Genomic DNA, 24,742 nt, shown 5'->3' on the forward strand with positions numbered 1-24,742 from the left:
TAGAGCCACCTTTGGCGGTTACAGTGCATTTTCGTTTGTTATTTACCATCGTTTGTTTTAGGCTGCTTCTGGTTGAGTAGAGCAGACACGATGGAGTCCGTTCGATTCGTTCGTACTTTGCAAGTAGGCTTCTCTATACGTACGCTATCTGAGACCAAGCTCATAATTCGGTCTAAAAATTTCTTGCAGTTGGTCGGTGAGGAAACATGGAGTTTTACCGGTGTTATTCCGGCACCCTCCGGCAGTGACGCCCTTTTGCCAGTGTCCTTTCCACACCTTCATTTGCCAGGGCGTCTTGTCGCGTAGGCTGAGCTCGTCGCGACTAGTCTCGCTGTCCAGGTGCACCACTTCGAGAGAGGTGAACGTCTTCATGAAGTCCTGGTACGACATCCTGCCGCGGAGAAGCAAAACCGATAACCGTCACTTCGTAGTTGCAGTGTCGTGTCGAGTCAGGCTGAGCAATAAATTTCCGAACTAGAAAGTAACAGCGATAACAAGTTGACTCAGTGGTTTACCCGAATCACAACTACATTATCGCCGACTGAAACGCGAACATGAAAGGAACGCAATGCTAGCGACTTCCCTTTATCAATGTTCAGTTTAACGATGTAGAATTTTAGGCAAAATTTTGGCGAGTGAAGAGAATAACTGGAAGAGCAAACCGGAAAAGTGAGTGTCGTTTTAAACGTGCTAAAGTGTGCCGAGTCGGCGTACCAAGCAGTATTATGCAATTTTTAGTGCGCCTGAGTTGTCCCGACTGAAGCGCTTGAGCGGTTGCGACTGTACGCACGTATGAATCAAGAATAGGTTCTTTATTAGACGACTATAAACACTACGGCACGCGCGCGACAAACATAGGGACACGCATGAACGGTTAATATCGACGATGCATTGGCGGAAGAGAGAGAGGAAGAAAGAAAGAGAGCTTGTAGGAAATAAACGAACGAAATCAGAGATAAAATAAAAATACGCAGTGCAGGAAATATTGGTCGAAGTGAAAACTAGAAAAAGAAGGAAACATTTGGCGCAGCTGCGTCATCTCAAAGCCATATGATACGATAGAGTTAAAGCCATGTACAACTCTCGCAATCCTGAAATCACTGACATAACTCTCTCATTCTGATGCACACAACATCTGACGGCTACACATTCACCAACATGCTAACGAAGTTTTTCTAAGTTGTTCGTAGGTAAGACGTTGCGCTTCTAATCTTGAGGACGCGGGTGCGATTCCAGCCACGGCAACAGCATTTAAATGGGGGCGAAATGCAGGAACGGCTGGGTACTTAGACTTAGTGCACGTGAAAGAACTACAGGTGGTCAAAATTAATCCGAAGTCCCCCACGACGGCGTGCCTCATAATCACATAGTCATGTTGGCACGTAAAAACCCAGTAATTATTATTAATAAGTTGTTCGTACTCACCAGAATTCTCCTTCCGCAGGGCTCTTGTAGTTGAGCCTTTCTTGCTCCTCCGGCGGAACCTTGTCCCACTCCAGAGAGCTGGTGCCAGCAGAAACCAAGTAGTAGTATTAATTATTCATAGAAAATTTCTTTTGAATATACTTTGATGATATTATCGTGTATTGGAGTTCAGTACTTTCTTCTTTTTACGTAATGCGACCTTTAGCTTGAAGGTACGTGCACGTGCCTTCACCCAACCATTTTCCAATTTTTAAATCCATGTTCTTCTCCGTCCTGCCATTTAATATTTTGCTCTATGAAGCAGTGTGGTTTATGTCTAGCAGTCGGTTTTTTCGCGAAGTGAGAATATAAAATGCGGAACCATCGAATTCTCAGCTGCAGTACAAACGTTTACGTCATATTTATTGCCATTTTTTAAAGAAATAGCCAAACGCTGTTAAGTTACCCAGTGCTGTCTGTCTGTAAAGTGTACTTCATTGTTTTCAATACTTGTCGTTACATGAAAATTTTCGCTTTAGGTAGGTAAACGTTACTTGAAATAATGACACAATATGTATACTGCACAAAAAAGTTTTCGAGCCCAGTATATTCGTCAATTTTTGTAATTACTTCGGTTTTCGGTATACCTTCCAATCCTAGCAAAACTATTACTTTGCCTGTAGCTAGACCTGATATATTAATTTATTTGACATCAGTGAGCTTAGTAACCGCTCTCTAGATTTTCAAGTTATGTACAATTACGCACTGTCAATCTTTACTCGCATAAATGACCGAAGATGCAACTGCCCTTATGTACTTCATTTTTTAAACTGTGCACAAATGATTTCTCCCAATGCTTGCTTTAATTTTTCTTTCGCGCTTTATTTCACCACTCATATATTCCCGATTATTTCCAGAATATAGATGTGTTGTTATGGCTACTATTTTAATCTCGCCACCACATAGTCAGGGTTTCCCTAACGAGCTTGTCAGTTTTCTTTATTCTTTGTAAGTCTCCAATACGCAAACGCGAAAGCAAAGATTTTTTAAGTTTTATTATATGTGAAATCGCCATACACATGCAATACTATGTGTTTCTACAAAGACTAACTTGTCTATAAAACATCTATATTGAAATAAAGAGGTTTTCCCTCGGAGACATGGCAGTGACGGCCATATACTGACGGATGATACACGGTAGTTAGTTCATAATGAACAAAAAATACGATAATTAATCTGCAAATTGCCTAAATATATTGCATCTGTCAAGCACAAAAACTGTTACAGTGTGCATCTCTGCGGCAGCCAGACGTTCATGTACTTACTCTAACGACCAGCTGCCAATGTAGTCGGCGCCTACTCCGAAAGGATTCCTCAGCTTCACGAGCTGCACCTGTTCACCTCCAGCTGTGGTCACCTAGGGAGCAACATGGCGTCACGCATGATGACTCAACGATGCCTGCATCTGAACAAATGCTTAAAACACGAAACAGTACCACATGCAAAACAACATGGCGCAATAATGGCGGATATACTGCATGTGCGTGTATTTTAATCGCATTTTTTTTGTTGGATTTTATCGTCCCAAATCCACGATATGATTATGAGGGACGCTGTAGTGGAGGTCTTTGGAAATTCTGACCACCTGGGGTTCTTTAACGTGCACCTAAATCTAGGTACATGGGTCTCAAGCATTCTCGCCTCCACCGAAAATCCGGCCGTCGCGTCTGATTGCTTTTAACGAAATGGGAAAGGGCCTTCTCAGGCGTTTTAATATACCTCCGCTTCACCGAGTAAGCTGAAAAATAATTGCTAAAAAATAGAGATATGAAGTGAAATTCGAGTCACTGGTGAAACGCGAGTAAACTATGTACAACAGAAATGCTGTTACTGCAACGAAACGCCGTCTTCGCGACAGGTTCAAGACCGACGGAGGGATGAACTTACTAAGTGCAGTAGTTAGAAAGCTACAGAGAACAAAATTAAAACATTAAGTTACACAGTTTATAAAGTCAATATATATATATATATATATATATATATATATATATATATATATATATATATATATATATATATATATATATATATTAAAGCACGTCATCCTGTCGTTTCGTGTCTATTTTACTCCCGTATTCGTTTTTTACAATGTAGTAGAATAATGACATCGATCAAGCATTCTCCATTAAAGTTTCTGTTGCTGTCTAAAGTTCTTGCACTATGATGTACTCCAAAACTTCGACTTCGCTTCTTTGCTCGTTCGCTTAAAAACGTTGAAATGGAAAACAAGGCACGGTCGCAAAGCCGCATGCACGGCGTCTTGAAATTTACCAGCTCAGCGACATTTGGTAATCTTTGTAAAGATTTCTAGCCCACTAAACTTAAATAACTTTTTTCCTCAAATTTTGGCATGACAATTTTCCAACGTGCAATATCTCATCGAACACGGCGCAGCACGTGTACCCGTGGAGTGAAGGGCTGACACCTCCTACACGTACTTACCAGAACTGTCCTGCAACCATGTCCATGTCAACATCTCCCTGAAACTACTTGCGCAGATGAGATAAAAATACACATCTCAGTACGCTTCTCTGTCTCTCTCCCTCCCCACACACACACGTGTGTGTGTGTGCGTGCGCGTGCGTGTGTGTTCGTGCGTGTGTGTGTGTGTCAGGGTTGCTAGAGTGGCAGTCTAGATGTTGTCATTTCTTTTTTTACCTTTTTTTAGAGAGCGGTATTGGTAGCAAAACAACATCGCTGTGTCCCATTTACCTTCTGAAAGGACAGTATCCTGTAGTTTGTGCCGAGCCAGATTCCATTCGCCATTTCTCTGGTGATGTTCTTGACTGAAAAAAAGAAAAATAATAGGAATGGGAAATCAAGTGGCATAGAATAACAGAGAGCTGAGCTAGTTGGTACGTATTCATTCTAAAAAGAGACAGGGCGTGCAAACACGGACACAAGAAAGAGATCAGGACACCACAAACGCAGCTGCGTCGGAAAGAAAAATTATATGTAATCGACGTTCGCGAACATTCTAGCTTTCATGTAGCACGTTGCCTCGTGTGTTGCGTGGGTATATATATATATATATATATATATATATATATATATATATATATATATATATATATATATATATATATATATATATATATATATATATATATATATATATATATATAGTGAAAGGATGTGTAGTGAAAGGACTCAGAATTTAACCATTTTTTACATGAATCGAAATGCTGAGGTGGCCATGCCATGGCTGACTACACAACTGCACATGTCATACGGTCAGCGCTGACGGCTCCTTGCTGTGCAGTGAAGCTCAGTGCGTTCGCATTATCCGAAGTAGCGTTCTTAAGCAATGAGGGACGCTTGTTTACTAGTATTGCGTGTTTGTAAGCTTTGCTTCTGCTATAGACAAACGCAATGATCAGCTCGGCTCAGCATCTCGATTCTTGAATACCATGTAATAGTGTTCGGAACTTGAGTTTTAATAGAGCGACAGTATTTCGATTGGAGCACCACTACGCACATTTCCCACAAATATGCACTGTTAATCAGGTCCTGGTTAAATGCTGGCTATGTCCAAGAAACCAGACGGAAAATGTCCGCTTCCCTGGCTATATCTAGCACTTTAAAACGGGACCTGATTAAGAGCGCGGTCGCTATTGCGCTGGTGTGCGAAGGTAATATAGACTAATAAATACACCTACCTTAAACTGGCGCTCCATATATTTAAAAAATCCGATCATGAAATTAAAACTCAAGAACACCGGACTAGAACGAACATTTATGTCAATTCTTTCTTTGCTCGAACTATAACAGAAAGGAATCGACTGTCTCGTGACTAGGTGTGTTGTGATAATAACCCACTGCTTACAAGCCCTTGGGCAAAGCGGAGAATCTCTGAATAAAGAGTAATAAAGAGTAATCAATCGCGATCAAAGTTAAAAGAAGTTTCTGAGGAGAATATTAAATGATCCTTAAGGAGTCGAGTGGTTAGAAAACCCCACGTGTCCGATGCTTCAAAAGTGCCACAGGATGGAAATGCGTTTTTCTTCACTTCTTCCGTCATTATGTAAGCTTGAATTGGATAACTAGCTGTCACATAATCTGCAAGAACGTGGTCTCGAATAGCAAGACTTAGTATCTGAAATACAGACACAACATAACTACCTTGTGGCTGCCTCGTCATAGTGATCGTTGCTATGCGCCATTAAATTAAACCTGACTAACGAAACAAAGACGTCTAGCTTGGAAACAGTGGTTCTGGAATGAGTGAAATTGAAACAAACACAAAAAAAATAAGTCGTAACCAGCGGCTGCCACGTGCAATGATTGTAAGAACCCAGGAGGAGGAACACGTAATAAGAGCCGTCAGGCAGTGGGCATGTGCAACGATCAAAAAGAACGAAAAAAAAAAAAAACCAACGCCGTTCCACGCACCGCCATAGCAGCGAACTTTCCTCAACCCCATATTGCTTACACGCCGCAGAGGCTTCTGCCTCAATTGTTTCCGTTCGCGGAATCATGATTAAAACATGCGACCCGATGACGGCAGCACTGGGGCCGGCCAACGCGAAGGAAGCCGCGCTGAAACCGCCATGCTGGCAGGCGCCTCTCGCGTGCCGGGACCTCTTCCTTCCACCATGCATGGTCTCTGCGCCCAACCAGCGATGCGCCGCTTCCTCGTGCCTCGAACGAAGCGTGCTCTGAATGCGGTCGCTGACGGGTGAAACAAGGATGCGCGTAAGACCCGATTGCGATTTTCTTTTGTAGACCTTTCATCCTGCCATGATCGATTTTGACCTAGGGTTACGCAAGGTGAGGCGCTGCGCCCTAAGGCTTGTGAACCAGTGGGTTTTGCGCATTCACCATCTAACCAGGAAAGTTTTCCTGACACAAATTGAGAGTATAATAAAAATAATAATAATTGTGGGAGTTTTGCGTCCCAAAACCACCCTCTTATTACGAGGGACGCCGTAGTGAAGGGCTCTGGAAAATTTGACCAAATCTGGTGGAAAAGCTGGTGTTCTTTAACGTGCACCTCAATCTAAGTACATGGGCCTCACGCATTTCGCCTCCAACTAAATGCGGCCGCCATGGCCGGGATTCGATCCCGCGACCTTTGGGTCAGCAGTCAAGCACCATAATCACTAGACCACCGCGGCGGCTGTCACCGTGGCGGAAAAGAAACCATAGAGAAAAATTGAAACAAGAGGCTGCGTCGTTGTTTCCGATATATATGTTTACGTGCGCTTATAAAATTAAAACTACAAAGTTGGTTTTAGTGGTTGAATACTACAGATTTTGACCATGTGGGGTTATTAAACGTGTACCCAAAATACGGCACACGACCGTTTTAGGTTCCGTCTACATCGGAATGCGGTCACCGCGGCTAGGATTGGAATTCGTGACCACGTGCTCCGCAACACAACACCATCACGGGAGGCAACTTGCGCTTAACATCGTGTTCCTTCAAGAAGACGCAAGTGAGAAAAAGGTACTTCCAGGCATGGCGTCACCATGGTTGTTACATCATAGATACTGCATGATGACATTTCAGCAGATATCGTGTTATCTATATATACTTGGCGAAGATGTCTCGGTACTTCAGAAGTCGACACCGCTCTAGTAGTTATACGGCATAAAGAGAACAGCCTAGATTTTGTCACAGTATTGTGAAACTTGCTTGCAACTAAATCAGCAATAACTGGCCATGAGGGTGCACCGGGTATGATATTCCATTGCGTAAGCCGTCTCGGAATAGGAAATCGCAGTTGTTTGTGCGGGCTGCTCCAGTGTTAGCAGAGCTATACCTCAGGGTATAGCTGTAATAGGTTACGCTTATGTTTGTCCCGTATATTGCATGCAGCTATAGCATGCAGCAGGGTCATGTGCGGTTTCATCGCGGCATAAGCCTGGCAGCTGATAACTGAGGGGAAACGTACCCATCGGTTTTAACAAATATTCATATACGCATGGTAAGCCAGACAAACAATCTGGCTATATGTGTACATGTACACCACGTGCAGATGTTCTGTGCAAATGATATATCGTTTTTCTTTCCCCTCTCATCGGTTCCGCTATCTGAAATTCAAAGTTTGACGCCAACCCGTCTGGCAGGGGAAGAAAATATTGAATAATAACGAAAAAGTACACCAACCAAAAGAACTCAAGAGCTTTCAGTTCTTTTGGTTGGTATACTTTTTCGCGATTCTGCAATACGTTTCTCTATTCACAATTGAAAATCCACTGTTCAATGTTATCAGATATTTGTTTCTTTTGAATACCATTTGAGGTCTAAAAACATGTTCTATTCTCGACTTACATATTGCTTGCTTGTTTGGGTACGACATACCGAAAAAAAAAAGAAAGAAACTATCAACAATTCACAATGTTACAAAAAGGAGTCCTTAGATGCTTCGAAAACTACAGGGATATACTGCAAGATTTACGAACGCGTAATGTGTTTCTTAACACACTATACTGAAAGCTAACCAGATATACTGTTATAGGCTATTGCAACACATAAAAACTAACAGACTGTACACAGCAAAATCATCGGAATCCAAATGTCACTATTCCCTACGCAATGAAACTAGGGTAATTCCCAAGTCCAGAACAGTTTATGGTAGACAGCATTTAAACTACCAGGTTCCTCAATTATTAGACCGCCCAGGTTTACTTGATTTTAGTACATTGTCAAAGAAATCTATCAAAATGTATATCATAGAGCATGAAATGGAATATGCATGATGTGTATATATTTTATCATTCCTTCGTGACACACTGTTATGGTTTGTTTCGAATTGAATAACGCAATTCATTTACGTTTCCTTTGTTATTTTCTATCCCAGACACTAGAAATCTAATCTACAGAGTCTTAGTAAATCTGTTTCTTAGTAAATCGTCAGAGAATGAAATGTTTCATCCTCTCTCTCTCTCTCTCTCTCTCTATCTATATATATATATATATATATATATATATATATTATATATATATATATATATATATATATACACACACACACACATCGGAGTTCTTAGATGCGACTGTAAAACGGCGGTATGCGTCATGGTTAAAACGTATACTTTGCCAGCGATCCTACGGCACTTAACATCAACGATCCACGGCATGTATTCGCGGTACTCACCTGTGTGTGCTGTTGCTGAACGACCGCTGTGACGAGTGTGGTGCGAGCGAGCAGTGAGCCTGCCAGCGTTCGCGCACAACCGCTCGGGTCCTCGCGAATGTTGAGCGTCTCTGTCACGCCGCCCGTTAAGTCGGCCAAGCCGTCCAGACTGCAGCCGTACTTCAGTGCTTCGTATGATCCATACAGTCTGCACGCACGCAAGAACAAGTCGTGAGGGGCGTCGTAATAGTGATGGCACGTGTTACAGCGATAAACCTGCCGCCGCTCTGTCAAGCAGGTCAGAATATGTCACGTGCCCATATTGTCATCTGAAGGCTGTCGTCGATGGCTATGGCCCGAGTGTCTTGCAGTGCGTACCACCCGTACCGTAGCGCCTCGAGATCATGCACTTACTATTTTCTTATGCGGAAAGGTACATGTGAAAGAAAAAGGCGTTAATGTAACGACATATTCGAGAGATAGGCGTTATCATTACCTCGGGGGATGAATCACCAGCGGGTTCAAACAACTCTACACTTAAGTAATGAGCAACAGCGCCACCAGTGGCGGTGCATGCATCGACGTCAATGGTGTATGCACGAGAAATCTTCTGAACCTGTGTATTTGCTTACTTACAAACAGCTCTTCGCCAGCGCCCAGCCTCCATTTTCAGCTGTGTAGATGCCGACGGCTTCACATCGACTCGGTAAGAAATGTTTCCGAGCTGACGGTCCTATTCTCAACGCAATAAAAAAGTGTCATGGGTAACTCAGTGAGATGAACTCGTTTTGTTTGACAGAACACATTTACTCGGCCACAACGTTGACAGCGCTTCATAATTCTATTTACCTATTTGTATGTCAAGTAGGCAATTGTTGGTGCATTTTCTATTTATTTCTTTTGTTATGAGTTGCGATATATATGCTGTCGTATTACGCCCACTGGAATTTTCACTAATAAACTTCTACGCATTATGGAAGGGGACGAGTGCAATGATGCGACTGTCACAAAGTCAGCCGTTAGTATTTAGTATGTACGGCACCTTCGGTCTTCTTGCATTTGGCATCTTGACCAAAAAGTGACGTGCACTACCTGGCACTATACCCTTTATAGGTGACCTTGCATTTCATATAACATTAAATTTCGACCATTCGCTCACGTATTTAAAGCACTCACGAAACTTAATGAAATAATGTATTCTGCGTACGATAAGTGCACTCGAACAACACCATCGCGAGAAAATGAACAGATGGCGACAACGTTTCATAAGGTTGCACAATTCATTGGAACCTTCCATTGCGCAGACTGCGTTCTTAACTACTTGAGCAACAAGTATCGCTCAGCTCGTACAAATGCACACTTCTACACGTCTGTCTGTGTTCTTGCTTGGCGATTGAGTTGTCATCGTTTAATTTCATCTTAATCCCTAGAATACTTCGGCATGGTACTCAGCGCATAAAACACTTAACGGTACAAGTCCGTAGATGCGACTGCAAAACAGCAATACGTCCTGTCGCTGCTTAGCAAAATGCAGCGGTCTCGTTTTCACACTGGCACTATTCGTGAGTCAATCCGCAATGCATAGGGAAACTACATGGGCTTCGCTCCAGTGTAGCGGCTCAAAAAACATGTACCCAATATCGTTGGTATCCGTTCACGACAATAATACTATAGTGTATTGAATTCGTGTACCTTAGAATGAGAAAATACTAAATCGCTATACTGGGAGCCGCGAAAGAGAAGAAAAGGAGAAAAGAGCACTTCCAGACAATCCAATATCACCAGAACTTGCACTTGTGCGCCGGGTTCATGGGGTCATTTCGGCGGCAGCTGAACGCCCTGGCAAAATCGGGGATGTTCATGAGAGGAACGTTGCACCTCAACTCGTCCGACGAATATCCGCGGCCGGCCTCCCTGCGATTCGAGCACCACTTGAAGCAACTCATCACGTAGAAAGCCTGGTCTTCGGTGAAACGGCTCATGAGCGGCGCATCGCGGCTGACGATGGCGTTGTTCTTCTGGCGCAATGAGCGGTACGCCTTCTGGGCCTGCGCAAGACCCACGGAGTCTGCGATGTCCTCGGACATGACGGCGCTGCGGTCGTACGAGTTCAGTCCGAGTGGGAAGTACATGCGTTTGAGGCACCGCACGCGCTGCTCGTATTGTGTGCGAGCGTCCATGGTCCACCAGTCTCGCGACAGGCCGTCCTTGGGTTCCCTGATGCTGTCGTCGTCGAAGCCGTGCACAATCTCGTGCGCGATCACGTGACCCAGGCCGCCGAAGTTGACGCTGAGAGGGTACTTGGCGCTGTAAAATGGGCTATTGATGATGCCTGCCGGTATAATCATGGTGTTCGTTAAGGGCTGGTAGAAGGCGTTCACGTCGGTCAACCGGAAGTCGTAGTCAAACGTACGCGGCTTCCACAATCTGTCCTTCCGGATACGCATGGTCACGTACCATGCGCGCATGCGTGACTCGAGAAACACTGCACTCGAATCGGGCGTGTAAGCATAGTACTCATCGAGGGCGTTGACAACCATGTCAGGGTAAGCAACGATGGTTCGCATGGTGTGCAGCTTGAGTATGGCGATGTTACGCGTCGCGTTGTCCATCCACTTGCTTTTGAGGAAAGAATCCTTGAGCGCATTCTTGACGACCAGGACCATGGTTAGCACGTCGTCACGAGCCTTGACTGGAACGCTCTCCACGGCGAATGGGGCCCCGAATGCGTACGGCATCAACAGGTTGAGCTCCTCGAAGCACCGGAAGAAGATGTAATTTCTGGCCTCCTTGACGTTCGCGAAGCTCGGCGTGACCAGCGACAAGGAAGCGAATGGTCCGAGGAACTGAATCACAAACCAAGCAACGTAAAGTAGAAGGTGTCCGTTACGCCTGCGCCTGTCGTCCAGGATGGTCTCGCTCACAACGCGGAGGTAAGAGATGTCAGTTATGCGGATTGTGTCCGAACCCTTCTGAAGAGCAGCTTCAGGTAGATGCCTGTTGATGACATCAAGCCATTCGGAGGACAAGATACCCGGCGTGTGATTTTCCATGTCAGCGATCTTTACCGTGTGCGTTACGTGAGCAGTTTCGGTCAGTGCTCCGAGCGACGACATGATGTAGTTTTCGAAGAATATAAGCACCTCCGCATTGAACTGATAATCGATTATCTGTGAGCAGGCAACGACGTAGTTGTACAAGGCCCAGCCGTCCATGCGGCTTCTGCGAAGGAACCAGCCCATAAGGTGGCGACTCCTAGAGAAGTACAGTGTCTGTATTCCGTCCATGGTAGTGTCATGCTCGACGGACATCTGAAGGAAGACGGGTACATTCCAATCGAGTGCCAGGCCAACCACGACGTCTAGCACGTCAACCGTCTCGGGCCGTGGCGTGAGCAGATCGAGCGACCGCAGGAAGCTCTTGAGGCTCTCCGTATTGTCCACGCGATTCATGAACACTTGAACGCAAGTCTTGAACATCACTGCGGCCTTCTGCACAGCCGTCTGGCGCAACGAAGGCGCATGACCGACACGCAACAAACTGTTGACGGCTGCGTGCGCCACCATGGCTTGGAGCTCGGAGAAGACGAATTCGTTGGGACCGTGGCTTGACTTCCAGCCATCGCAGACGAAGTGGTAGAAGTTGTCGCACGGACTCGCAGTGTAGTTGAGCGATCTGTACAGACTCGTCGTGAAATCCCAGCACGAAGGATCCTCGCACGACGGGTATACATAAATGGACTGCGCAGCCAACACCAAAATGGTGACGAGGACGCTGATGCTGCATAGACACGATATGCAGTGGAACCATGAGCAGCGGTAGTGGTAGGGAGACTGACGAACCAGAACCCGGGTCGACGGCATCCCATATGGGGCTCCGGTGCGCCTTCGGAACGCCGTAATTCTGGGACTGGTCGGGAACCCAGCGCTCGTGTTCTGCGCGGGCTCCGATTGCACGTGAGCTGAGATTCCAAGTGACCGTGGACACAGAGCGGGGATAAATCAGTAATGTAAGAGCAAAATTTTAAAACAAACTTATACCTGTTGCGACAATGATTTTCTTTTTGCAACACGTCGACTAGTCATTGCTAAACACCTGTTTGCACCACAAATTTAAGCAACCCGTTTTCGTATTGAGAGAAAGTGCAGCATTTAGAATGAAGGAGAAAGAAGACAACCAATTTCTTACTTTTCCATTATACACATCCTTTTTCAATCGTAAGCGTCTTTGTGAGGTTACTTTGAGCATTACTCTTGTTCTCTATAGGGCAGCACGAAATAATGTTTTTCCCGGCATCGATTATTTTCACGCTTATTCGCTTCGACATAGTAACTCAAAGCCGTCTGAAGATGGCATCTGTCTAGAATCATCAGAGGTGGCTGCCTCGTTTGAGACAATACCGAAGCCTGCTCCGAAAGTAGAAGTCGACACTTTCACGAGAGTCAAGTGCGCAGCTGCATAGCACAACCCTACGAGCAACCCAACTGGCGCTTTCAGACACCCGCAATCGTTCAGCACGTAGCAGCGCTTTCTTGAGACGAATTACGTGGCTTGTCATTCATGAGAGGTATATATCCCTTTGGCACTCGCTGCGGTGTCCAACATAAGGATTGACTAAACTTTGCTGGAACAATTCCAACGCAAGAACGTTCTGTGGATTATTAAAATGCGTTTTACGGCGAGAATTGTATTACTTATCTCTTTTTATTCTACTTATATGCTTATACTTTTGATTGGCATAAAAACCATTATCGTCGCAAAGCAGTGCGTGCACGCTAATACAAACACAACCAACCAACCTGTCCTTATATGGCAAGCATTCGCCCGAAAAAGAAATGAAAGCCCTGAGGAACAAGAGAAATGACTTTGTCTCCTATTTCAAAAACAAGCAGAAAACTAAAGAGAGTGCGCAGGGGGCCTGCGCTGGGAAGGCGTGTCACTTGTTCCACTGGCAAGCACGCTGGCCAGAATTTGTCTTATCCGAAGCGTTTTCCCTTTTGACCTACGTCTATGCGGCACTCTTGGGCAGCACGAACTTTCGACCGAAAGCGTCGAGTGAAATAGGCCGAAATGTAGCAACGCCCGCGCGGCCGTTTCGGCGATCACTGTGCCACGAGAGAAGCAAACAGGGGCGAAACGAGAGCCGACCGAAGAGATCGGATCTAATTAGACGCGGCCGAAGATCGCGCGCTCGAAGGTCAAGGTGAGGCGGGCGGAGAAGGCGGGGAGGCGAAACAAGAACGGGATGGCCCTTCCCACGAGCTCAGACGCTTCTGAAGAAGAGTTTGCCGCAGGTGTGCGGCGCTGGTCGCGGCTTTTCCTCGCCGAGCGAACGAGGTCAGCCGAGCGCAACAGCTTCCCCCCTCTTTTTGAGCGCGCGCATATAGATCTATAGCTCTGTATACGGCCAGGGCGCTCTATAAAACGCGGCTCCAGCGAGCTCCGCGGCGAGCGAACTGACCCTGATTCTCGAAACGGGACCCTTCTCTCGTTGCTGCTGCTGCGTTCCCGTGGACAGCATTACACAGCAGGCCATGCAAAGACCTCCCCCACTGCGCCCCAATGGACAGAAGGGCGCATTGTGCCACGAGGAAGGACTCAAGACTTATACTTGTATATACATTTCCTAGCTCATGGCGACACAGTACCACACGGCATGTGGTTGTGGCACATCGTTTAAGGACATCTTTATTCGTGCTAACGCTTAAACCACATAGACGGGACAAAAACGTAAAAGAACGAGGAATATGCAGGTATAGATACCGCCGTGCCTTTTTACATGCCTCAACGTCGTCCTCCCCTTATTCGGCTTTTCTCGTAACTGTAATAGTCATGATCAAGCCAGAGCCCCCCCCCCCCCCCCCGCCTCTTCCGAAAGAAAACAAAAAGGAAGAAAAACCCACAGCGAAAAGATGTTTATAAGTATAACCACGTCAAGAACTAAACATCTATCACTGCTGCTCACGAGGTTGCGTGTCGGATCTCCGACCGCGAACGGATGGGGTAGAATGAAAATAAAATGTCCGTGCATACTAAGCGTTGAGCGCACGTTAAAGAACGCCTTGCAGGTATACATAGCCAAACAGATTGCGGAGCATTGCACTACGGCCTCTCTCCTGTCCCGCAATGACAGTTTCGGGTGTAAGCCTGTCAGGTAATCAGTCATGCACTTGATTTGCAAACAAGAGTTTTTGAGAAAACCTCATCAATGGAAGCGCTTGCATACGTAGCGCAATTCTTTCTCACGCTATAAGGTGAGGAACAGGGTTCGTGTTCACAAAAACAGCTTCCGCTAGAACGTTCGGTAAAGGAGAGCTCAGGTGATAGCATAAGCGAAGGCTGCTGGCCTATGGTATGGAGCACTTATGAATGAAGATCTTTGTAAATTCGGCCGCAGACTTTTACAGCAGAGCTGTTATGCTCGAAGTTGGCCTTGTGTCGTAGATAAAAAATTATCATCATCATGAACCGGCACGCACTCTCTTCTTCATTGTCGTCTGCTGCTTCGCTCCCAGAACACGTGCGCCCATTTCTCCTGCGTGGGATGCAATAACTCTGATGGGCGAGAGAACGAGTACAGAGAGAGAGAGAAAGAAAGAGAAAAATTCTTGTCGAAAAAAATTTCTTGGCGAGAGCAAGCATAGCCATGCATAGTACAGTATAGCAAGGGGTGGGAAAGAGAGAGGTGAGAGGGTAAAAGGCCAGCAAAGCCAGTACCAGCTAGGTGACCACCAGCTCTGCTGTGACCCAGCCTTGCGCCAATTAGCTTTTCGTTATGTCGTTAGTGGTCGACAGAAAACTATGATCATCATAACCCGCACGCGCACTCTTCGTCCTCTTCTTCCTCTTCTGCTTCGATCCCTGAACACGTGCGCCGATTTGTCCGGCGGGGGATGAAAGAACCCTGATGAGCGAGAGAACAAGTATAGAGAGAGAGAAAGAAATAGGAAAAAAGAGGAAGAGAGAAATAGAGAGAAAGAGAAAAATTCTTGGCGTAGAAAGTTTCTTGCCGGATTTGAACCCCCGTATCCACGATCCAAAGGCGAGCGTCGTAACCACTCGGCTATCCAGGCACGCTAGCATAGCTTTGTACAGTGTTGTATAACAAGGGGGTGGGAAAAGGAAGTGAGGGCGAGGAGAAGGGAAAGGAGGAGGTGAGAAGAGTAATGCATAGCATAGACAGAAAGACAAATAGAAGAATAGAGAGAAAGAAAGAGAAGGAAGAAAGAAAAGAGAGCACCAGAGAGAATTAAGAGAGAGAGAGAGAAAGAAATAGAGAGAGGGAGATAAGAAAAAAAAGAAAGAAAGAAAGATAGAAAGAGCGAGAAAGAGAAATAAGTAGATAGAGAGAGAAAGAAATAGAAATAAACAGAGACACAAGACAGAAAACAACTGCGAGAATAGAGAAAAATAAAGAAAGAGAGGGCAAAAGAAAGAGAGAAATTAAGAGCAACAAAGAATGCCGCCCAGCTCCACACTTCCTTCAGGCTTGGCGCCACTGGTGCGAAGCTCCCGTAACTATTTTTAGTGCTTGATGAAACATGGTTAAATCGGCACTTATAACGACGGGACAGGGAATGAGTACACACAAGAAGAACGCCGACGTTCGTCTTGTGTAAACTCATTCCTTGTCCCGTCGTTATAAGTGCCGATTTAACCATGTTTCATTAAGCAAGTAACCAACTATAGCCCATAATATTATCAACTGTTTTTAATGCATTCGGCGAACAAGGAAAGGCGCGCTTTTGTTGTTTTATAGGCAGTGACAGATTCGAGCCGTAGAAGCTTCATTTCGAGATAATTCGGCACCTCCCAGGTGCCCTGAGTACACCGCATGACCCCACCACACTCGTACGTTCAAGCCTAGCAAGCCCACGACGCGTGAACGAAAAGGCAGCTCCAAAACAAGATACCTGAGCTTGCAACGCAAATTCACGAATACAGCCGACACTGACGGGGATTCAGTTAGTTCCTGTCACTGGTGAATAACGCACGCGAGTGCACGCGAAAGCAGTTGTAAAAGAGCATGGTTGAAAGACAGTTCAATGATCGGGCATTTTCAGGATACTGGCCATAGGCGTGCGCAGGGTTCTCCATTAGGACGGCCAAGTTTCACCGCAGCCTCCTGCGATAGAAAACAAACTCCACCGTGGATGCAGAATTGTAAATGAAGCGATGACGTGCTTCTCACAAAGGCCTGCCATTGGTCCCCGGCGTTCCGGGGGTAAAGGTGGGAAGGAAACAGTTCGTTAAATGCAACATCAGGGGTCCTCAATCGCCATTATTGTCAAAAAGCGTACGTAGCCATAACCATGCGCATTAAAACAATGACGTGAAATGTTTGACTGGGTAAAGGTATGGTGCAGGAATTGGCAATTGGCACGCCCCTTCACATGATCAGAAAATTCAACCCCCCCCCCTCCTTTTGTGCGCAAGCCTATGATGCTGGCAATACACTATAGGACGATGAGTTTCTCTAAGGCGTAACCATGGTCGAACTAGAGGGTAGACGCGACACGTGCGCGCCGCTTCTGCCTACTATTCGGCCATGGTGCAGCATAAGTAGGTGGCGCCACCAGACTACAAGCACAACTTTCATCGGGTCTCGGGATAGCACTGTCGAGGGAGCGACTCAGGCGAACCGACGCTGTTTCCTTTCGAAGCTGTCGCTCCGCAAGGAACGATCCTGCGGCCAGCGGCAGAAGAAAAGCCGGGAAAAGCACAAGAGGGCTTTCGTCAACGCCGCAGTTGCGAGTGTAGGCGGTCGGCGAAACAAAAGACAGGAAACCGAGAGAAAGCGGAATTAAGGTCACGCACTTCTTAAATTTAAACCCGAGGAAGGGAGGCGCGGAAGAAAGGCCGTCTATGGACGCTAAACGGCCTCGCGAGGCCACCGAGGTTAAGAGCTTGACCGCCAGGGTGGTCCTCTTTGCTGCCGCCGTCCTGATGGTCCTGGCGAGTGTGCGAGAGTGTTGCGCGTCACAGCAGACAAAGCACCGCTGACCGCTAGATTGTAATTTCATTTAACATACCGCTGTTCATATGCTCCGGTGCCACTTTTAACCTGCAACGGATACCTATGCACGAAACGATAACAGTGAAAACAATTCATACGGCAGACTTTGTATTACTATGAAATGTATAAAAATGTGTAGTCATTGACTAAACACTCTTGTCCGGAAGTGATATACCCCATACACGTTTACACCCAAAAACCGGTTTGCCTGCAAAACCACCTTCTGCTGTTGAAACGTTCGGGAGGTTCTCCGCATGCATCACTCTCTCCATGAAGACTGCTGCAACAGCTGTTGTTCAAAGTAAACGAATGTTGGAAAACTGCTAACTTGATTACTTTTCGAGTAAAGAACAAACTGAACAAAACAATGACTAGTCAATTCGTATCCGAAACTTCGAATATTGGCACCCAACTATAGCCCAATTCGATGACACGATGTGGCGGACGCTCGCGTCGTGCGGCGGCGCTTGTCGAAACTCGTGTCACAGACACTCGCCAGCAGACGGGTCGCGCAGTACACCGTCTATTCGGCGTTGGACTGAATCCGACGGCGGGCGAGACAGCAGGAGGCCGCCACGGTGACGACAGTGCACGGCCGACCGCTATTCGCCTCTGGCGGACACCCCCTTCGCATTTCGTTTCCTCTTCATGAGGAGGCGATGACACGCACGCGAAGTCCCCCCCCCCCCCCCCCATTTTACGGCCGGCAGCCGCGCAGTACGCCTGAAGGTATCATCCCCCTCGGGCTTCGCTTTCGAACCTGCTCCACCGTTTCAGTGGCATGCGCTCAAACAGTCGGCTGACCATGGCAAGTTGTTCTCACTTGGACAAGGTAATATGTTGCAATGCACTTCTTGCATTTGATTTTGATTGTGTACTTTCATGGCTCTCTGATTGTTGCAGTTTTTTTTTTTAGTTCTGCCTCTGTGGCGCGATCATTTGCTCGGCATGTTCCATTAGTTACAGCGAAGGAAACGCTACATCTCATCGTCAATTCCTTTTACCTCGTAAGCAGCAAAGAATAGAGCGAGAATAGATAATAATATATATACTATAATTTTGAGCACTAATTATAGCGCGCATAAAATCGTCAGACTACGTACAGCAGACGGGAGGACCCCACAGTGCAGCATCAAGGCTCTTCCGCTAGGCTGCGCGACATACCGGTTTTTTATTGCTTCTAAAGGCAATTTAAAAAGATGATCCTACTCAAATCGCGAAAGGAATGCTTCAATCTGTCACTGTAATTCGCGGTCTAATAATTTCCACCAGGATCTAATCAGGCGTTCTGGCCAGTTGTCAGTTCCATTAAACGTCATGTGAGGAATAACGCCTTCATGAGTCACAACTCAGAGGGCGGCAGCACTGAGGTGAAAGTCGGAAGCCAAACTTCTCAGGCGCCTTGCAGCAAAGCCTGTAGACCCCTACGGTCTACTGGGAAGTCGGTCGTTCACGTTGAAATTGATGATTACATTGCGCCAGTGTGTAAGCTTCTAATGTCACGTTCTTTTGCGTCCTGTCGTACGATACAGTTATCCCCTGTTCTTCTTCATTCCGTCGTGTCCGCACTTCTCGTGAATACACAAGGAGCGAGCATCTGCGGGCGGCGCGAGATGACGTGCCGGAAGACAGACGAGACCGGCGCCTTCTTACAACAGAGGCGCGTGCACCTCAGGCGCGCCCTTGCTCGAAGTGGTGCATGCATGCGCCGACTTTCTCTGAGCGAGTGTTCATGTTTTATGTTTCATACTCGTATGCGTACACGTGTACGCACACAAGGGCCTTTCTCTTTTCTGCGAGCAGAATGCGGGCGTGGGCGTGGTAGCCCCTCACGTCGCGTGCCCGGGAGTCCTTTGAACAGGGGCCTCTTTGGACGTCACTTCTTTGTGCACGCTCGGCCGCGCACCCTTCCTTCCTGCTAACTTGCTTTCTTTCGCCCTTTGTGCCTCGTGAGGGTCGGAAATTGTGCGCCGACACGGAGGATGGCGAGTCGGCCGCTGAGGCGTGCTTTTCGGGAAGCAAGAGGTTTCCTTCCGTGCTCGTTGTGCTGTGCACGTATTTTCGTGAGCTGATATCGCCTTTGCACCGGGAAAAGCGTTATTATTTTTAGAGTGACCATTTGGGTCGAAACGAGGACGGTTCGCTTCTACTTGGAATGGGATTACGCAACACGTAAACTTATCTCAAACGTGCTCGCTTCGCGATTCCTTCTTCCTCTCTCTCTATTCCTTGTTCGCGACGTACTGTATACAAAATTGACGAGAGCTGAGTATCTACATTAGATTAAGGAGTCGAAACTCCATTTCTTATAGCCATCGAAGCCACTGATTTGCTAGCCGACCTAGTTGATTCAATCAAACGTGAGCCATCGCTACACGAAGTCTACATACAGGGCTGTGAAAACATAAAAACCGGATGTGCACATTGTTTTACATTTAAAGCTCGCCTCTGCGTCAATTGGCTGTAGGATTGGCTGTGCAAGCACAGGTTCCTCAAGAATCCCGTGGAAAACTTCCACATGCTTGTGGACAGAATTAAAAATCTCTGGTGTTACTCACCTAACAAAAAGACGAGCTAAGGTGAAAGCTACAAGGCATCATTCAAAGTGTATTCGTTGGTATAGATTCAAAGTCTTTTGTTGACATTTGCACTTATTCTACATGCTATAATGGCGCGTTAGAACGAGCTCTCTGAACCCATAAAGATGCATACGCAAGTTCATAGGTGGATCCATCTTTAAATTCAACAGTTTTCCCGAAGATCCGCTGACGCTTTTTTATCGCCTCGGCTTCCCGCTTTTGCAAAGATGATGTGAGAGCGCAGCTAGCGCGCCTCGAGCCACACTCTTATTACTTAGGGTTTTTCAACTCATGAGACATGTTAGTCTTTCACCCTAATAATGTTTTTAATGCTCTCGATCCCTTTGGTCTTTTTGAATAAAGTTCCTCGCTCGCTCGCTCTCCACCAATCATGTTCATGCTGCCACTTCTGTTTTCTTTCCCGGTTCGCTGCTTCATCTCATGAATTGCAGCAGTCTTGTCATCGTCCGAGAGAATGCCTCAAGACGCCTGCTTCCATTTTATACGCTTATCAGACTCATGTTGCACTGTCAGATGAGAAACTGTCGAATGGAGTGCGTGTTGTTATAAACTAGAAAGGTGCGACGTCCCGTTAAACAATTTCAGCATTTCTCCATCCTGCCAGGACCTTCAGGACACATCGGTATAGTTCTGTGTGAATATACATAGACCGTTTCTCGTGGGTGAACTTGTACGAAGAAAGCGTACGGAAGACGACCCTCTAAATCAATGCCGGTTACTCACTTTGCGTACGCCTTCTCGAGCAGCGCAGCCCAGAAGAGCGAGCCGTGACCGGACTGGACGAACACGAGCTTCCCGTTGACGGTGGGCAGCCGGTCGTCGATGATCACTTCCTTCCAGTCTCCGCACCACCACAGCCGGAAGCGGAACAGTCCCACGTATTCGTCCGCCTCGCCAAAGCCCTGGTCGGCCGGGACCACGCGGTAGAACAGGCCTCGGCACGTTGCGAGCACTCCCAGACACGACACAAACCAGCGGTCGCCTGCACAATTCGCACCAGCGTCAAGTTTGAAGCAGGCCAGTTACTTCACATATAAATCGAGAAACACAGGACGGGTGCTAACTAGAAAGGCGCGACGGCCCATTAAACACTATGTGAATCTATGCGAATGTCTATTTCTGCGCTTTAATGTTAATGTTAAAACTATGTCATCTCGCCGAATATCAAATTTTGTTAAACTATCAATTACTTCAGTCTTGTGGTATAGGTTTTAAGTACATTCCAAGGTTAAATGCAGCAACGCAATGAAGACCAAGGTCAGCCCTTGCAGAATTTATTTCTTCAACCTATCAGCTATTCGATGTTTACAAGTTATCACGTCTTAGCGCTTGTGCCCGTTTGTGACTTTGTCTTTTGTCCTCGTCTCTTCCTGCGCTATACTACAAGCCATTTTGTGACATCTTGCTCAGTTCCTGGCTAGCCATTTCCTCTCATCTGTACAAAGGAAACGTTATGACGTTGTTTGCACGTTATAATGACAAAGGAAAAATGCGCAAAATACAAAAGAATTAACAAATCACGATTGCGTGATAATTATATTTACACAGATCTCCAGGAGCTGCTGTACACTAAGCGCACTGACCTTCTTGCACTTATCCTTGTTATTTTCTTGGTGATTTTATTCGTCCATGTTTTTAGCGAACATGTACTTATTTCTTTTTATTTACTAGCGATTTTCGTTGACTTACATTCTTCTTTGCGGTTCTGGACGTTATATGATATGTATTAACTAGTGCATAACAATCTCGATACTATTTTCAGATCCTTAATTATATACATGCGTAAGTATTGTAACGTGTTATTTTACTTATGTATTGCCTTTTTTGTAATACGTATTTCTGATCTTTAGACCTTTCCGATTATCACTTCATTGTGTTTGCCATCTACTTTAAGAATTACCTCAAAACGTGCTCGAATGATGCCTCCATCTGTGTAATACCCTTTCCGAGGGCCTTTAAAGGCATATAAGGGGGAAAAAATTAATATGTACAATTTAAGGCATATAAGGCGCGTGAGCACATCACGGGCAGTGATACCTTCATGACAGACTATTTACGAATACCATTCTGCTCCTCATGCGCTAAAATTGAGGACGAAACCACGGAAACCCACGGTTGTCTGCCAGCAAACAACAAAATTATCATTATCTCGACGATGTGCACTTTGGTAGATGTGCACTTGCGTAATCTTGCGCCTCCTCACATTTGTCTGAAGAATGCATTTGCGCCTCCCCGTCAGCAGTTCGCAGTCTCGCACAGAGACACCCTTGAGCACTTCAGACAGAAGGAGGGACACATAAAAGAAGAGGTAGACTAATGCAAGAGCAGAAAGATTCGTCTACAGTACAGACTATAAAAAGACGACTCAGGCGGGACAATGGCCGATCACGACAAAGCCAATGACGAAAGCAATACGGATGCTTTCTTTGGATAGCATCTTTGAAAGTCTTGCATCACAAACGCGATCTAAACGACTTCGTGCTAGACTAGCAGCCTATACGCTGCGCTGCGTGGCAGCGTTAGCGAAACGATGTTTTTTTTTTTTTTCAACCGCACACTTTCTGTGTGCGTGAAAGACGCTCATCCTCGTCACGTTCCCTTCTTTGTGTGTTCACGTTTCTTTCTTCTTTATTTTCTCAGGTACGCTTCACAACCCGAATCCTCTGTAACCAGGGTCACGTTGTGCAAATACCAAAATAGCGACGAGCACGCAATGCACTTTTATAGTTTATCCACTGTTTGTTAATTTCTTCGTTCCTCAGGTGCACGACAGCGTAAGTATTACGAGGAAACACTGCTGCTCGTGCTTCTTTTATTCTTTTTGCTAGCGGATGAAGTACACAGACGGTATAGTGTTGATAGTGCTCCGTGATCTAACAAGCTCGTCACGCAGAGTCGCGGAGCAAGAGTCCAGATTATCGCTCCATGTTCCCGCGGTGGTCTTCTCTGGGCGGATCGCGCGAGGAGAAGCGTTTATCGGCGACCGCTGTCGGTGGCTTTTCGTCCTGCTCGGCTCCCAGGGAGGGGCCAACCTAGATCGAGTTCTCGGTATGCCACTCGGTACGATCGGAGCGGCTGTCTGGCCGGTGCGGTAGCCGTGCGGGCAACCCAGCCGTTCTCGTTCAATCCAGCGATGCCGTTTTGTGTAGTGAACTACAGTGCAGCGGCTGTCTTTCAGCGATTAAGCCAGCCATGAAAAAGAACAGAAGCACTTGGCTATCACACGTATCGCACACGGCGTCAGAGTCGGTCTACAGACCTTACTGAGCTGACACTACAATGTCACACTATAGCGCAGTACTTATCAAACTTTGAAGCAAGGTAAGCTGCAGACGCAGCTGCGAGTTTCACCTCGCGCAAGCAGTGCGTACTCACATGCGTGACGCACGGATATTTCAGTTCCAATACCCCCTCTCTGTGCTTGTGCTACGTATCTATCTGCCTTGTGTAGAACGCATTCCCGCTGTTGCTACAATGAACTCCCCTATTGTAGGCTGGCATATATCATGACACGCCTGCGAGGTATGTAATGACATACTAGCGAGCCATAGGTGCTTCCGTGAAATTGCCGGCCAAGCACACCAGGCAAACTAAACTTGCTTGCAGCACGTTCTTCACCACCGCCAGCGTTGACGCATGTGTCGGCGACCGTCCTGAGAGGTCAGATCATGATCTTCGGTATGGAGCTTAGCGTATACGTATTGAATTAAATTGAATTAAAATGTAGCTTCCGCTAATGAAAGAGGAGTGGCTTACGCTACGGCCTGCACATAACGAACACATTTCCCGGGAGTATTATTATATATAATTGGGCTTATTATACCCTACGGGTAGCGTGCATAGAATTTTCTTCGGTACAGCTACATAGATTTACAAGGAATTGGTACGCTGAGTCCCTAGAAGTCAGTAAAACCGAGTTATATGTACAGCCACAATACAGGAATTCTGTTGTATCTATATTACTTTTCTCGAAATTATTATTGCCATTTCAGCTTGAACAGCTGCAGCATACTAACTGTCGCCCTGTGCAGTGAACAGCATTGATTTTGTGCACGTGCTTCGTTTCTATCTATATATCTCTCTCCTTCCATCTTATCTTTCTAGTCCCTTCCCCAATCGCGAAGTACAGGTTAGCAAACCGGACCGCAATTAACCACCCTACTTCTCTTTTCCTTGTGCCGTTTCTTTTGACATTAAGGAACCCGACCTCTGCGTAAGGACGCTAAATTCATAAAAATCGCCTATGTGCCGACACCTTTCATTCTAGTTGAAACACACTTTTTTAAAGCACTTCGTATGCATATGCGTTGTCCTTGATTTCCACACACCGTTTGTCCAACGGCAACAGTGCACCGAACTGAGAATGCAGGCAGCCGACGCAGCAAGGTGCGGCCGCGGCGCTTAATTGACTCAACTGCCTCGGAGATCTGCCTGCCGCGTCGTTCGGTCCGGCAGTAATTGAAGCCTAATTTGGGAACACTGGCTGCCCGCTTCGAGGCCGCGCACCAGAGAACGCGCACGTTTAGGATCCTGACCTGGATGGACCGATTCCTCGTGCGCTGTTGAGCCGCACCTGGTGA

At 46.3% G+C, this 24,742-nt stretch overlaps 2 protein-coding genes across 2 annotated transcripts in view; both read right to left on the reverse strand.

Moving 5' to 3' along the window:
- The window catches only part of LOC119388161 (calpain-C-like), a 75,228-nt gene that overhangs the window by 9,706 nt on the left and 40,780 nt on the right, over positions 1 to 24,742 (reverse strand). Inside the window, 6 exon segments of the mRNA XM_049413846.1 lie at positions 219 to 391; positions 1,426 to 1,503; positions 2,730 to 2,821; positions 4,177 to 4,232; positions 8,546 to 8,754; positions 20,886 to 21,144. Coding sequence (XP_049269803.1) covers positions 219 to 391; positions 1,426 to 1,503; positions 2,730 to 2,821; positions 4,177 to 4,232; positions 8,546 to 8,754; positions 20,886 to 21,144 — 867 coding nt within the window.
- LOC125757748 (neprilysin-11-like) lies at positions 10,282 to 12,413 on the reverse strand. The gene has a single exon (XM_049413843.1). The coding sequence runs from the start codon at positions 12,407 to 12,409 to the stop codon at positions 10,325 to 10,327; it is 2,085 nt and encodes a 694-aa protein (XP_049269800.1). The 5' UTR covers positions 12,410 to 12,413; the 3' UTR covers positions 10,282 to 10,324.

The sequence above is a fragment of the Rhipicephalus sanguineus genome, chromosome 3 (genome assembly GCF_013339695.2).
Source record: "Rhipicephalus sanguineus isolate Rsan-2018 chromosome 3, BIME_Rsan_1.4, whole genome shotgun sequence".
Lineage (NCBI taxonomy): Eukaryota > Metazoa > Arthropoda > Arachnida > Ixodida > Ixodidae > Rhipicephalus > Rhipicephalus sanguineus.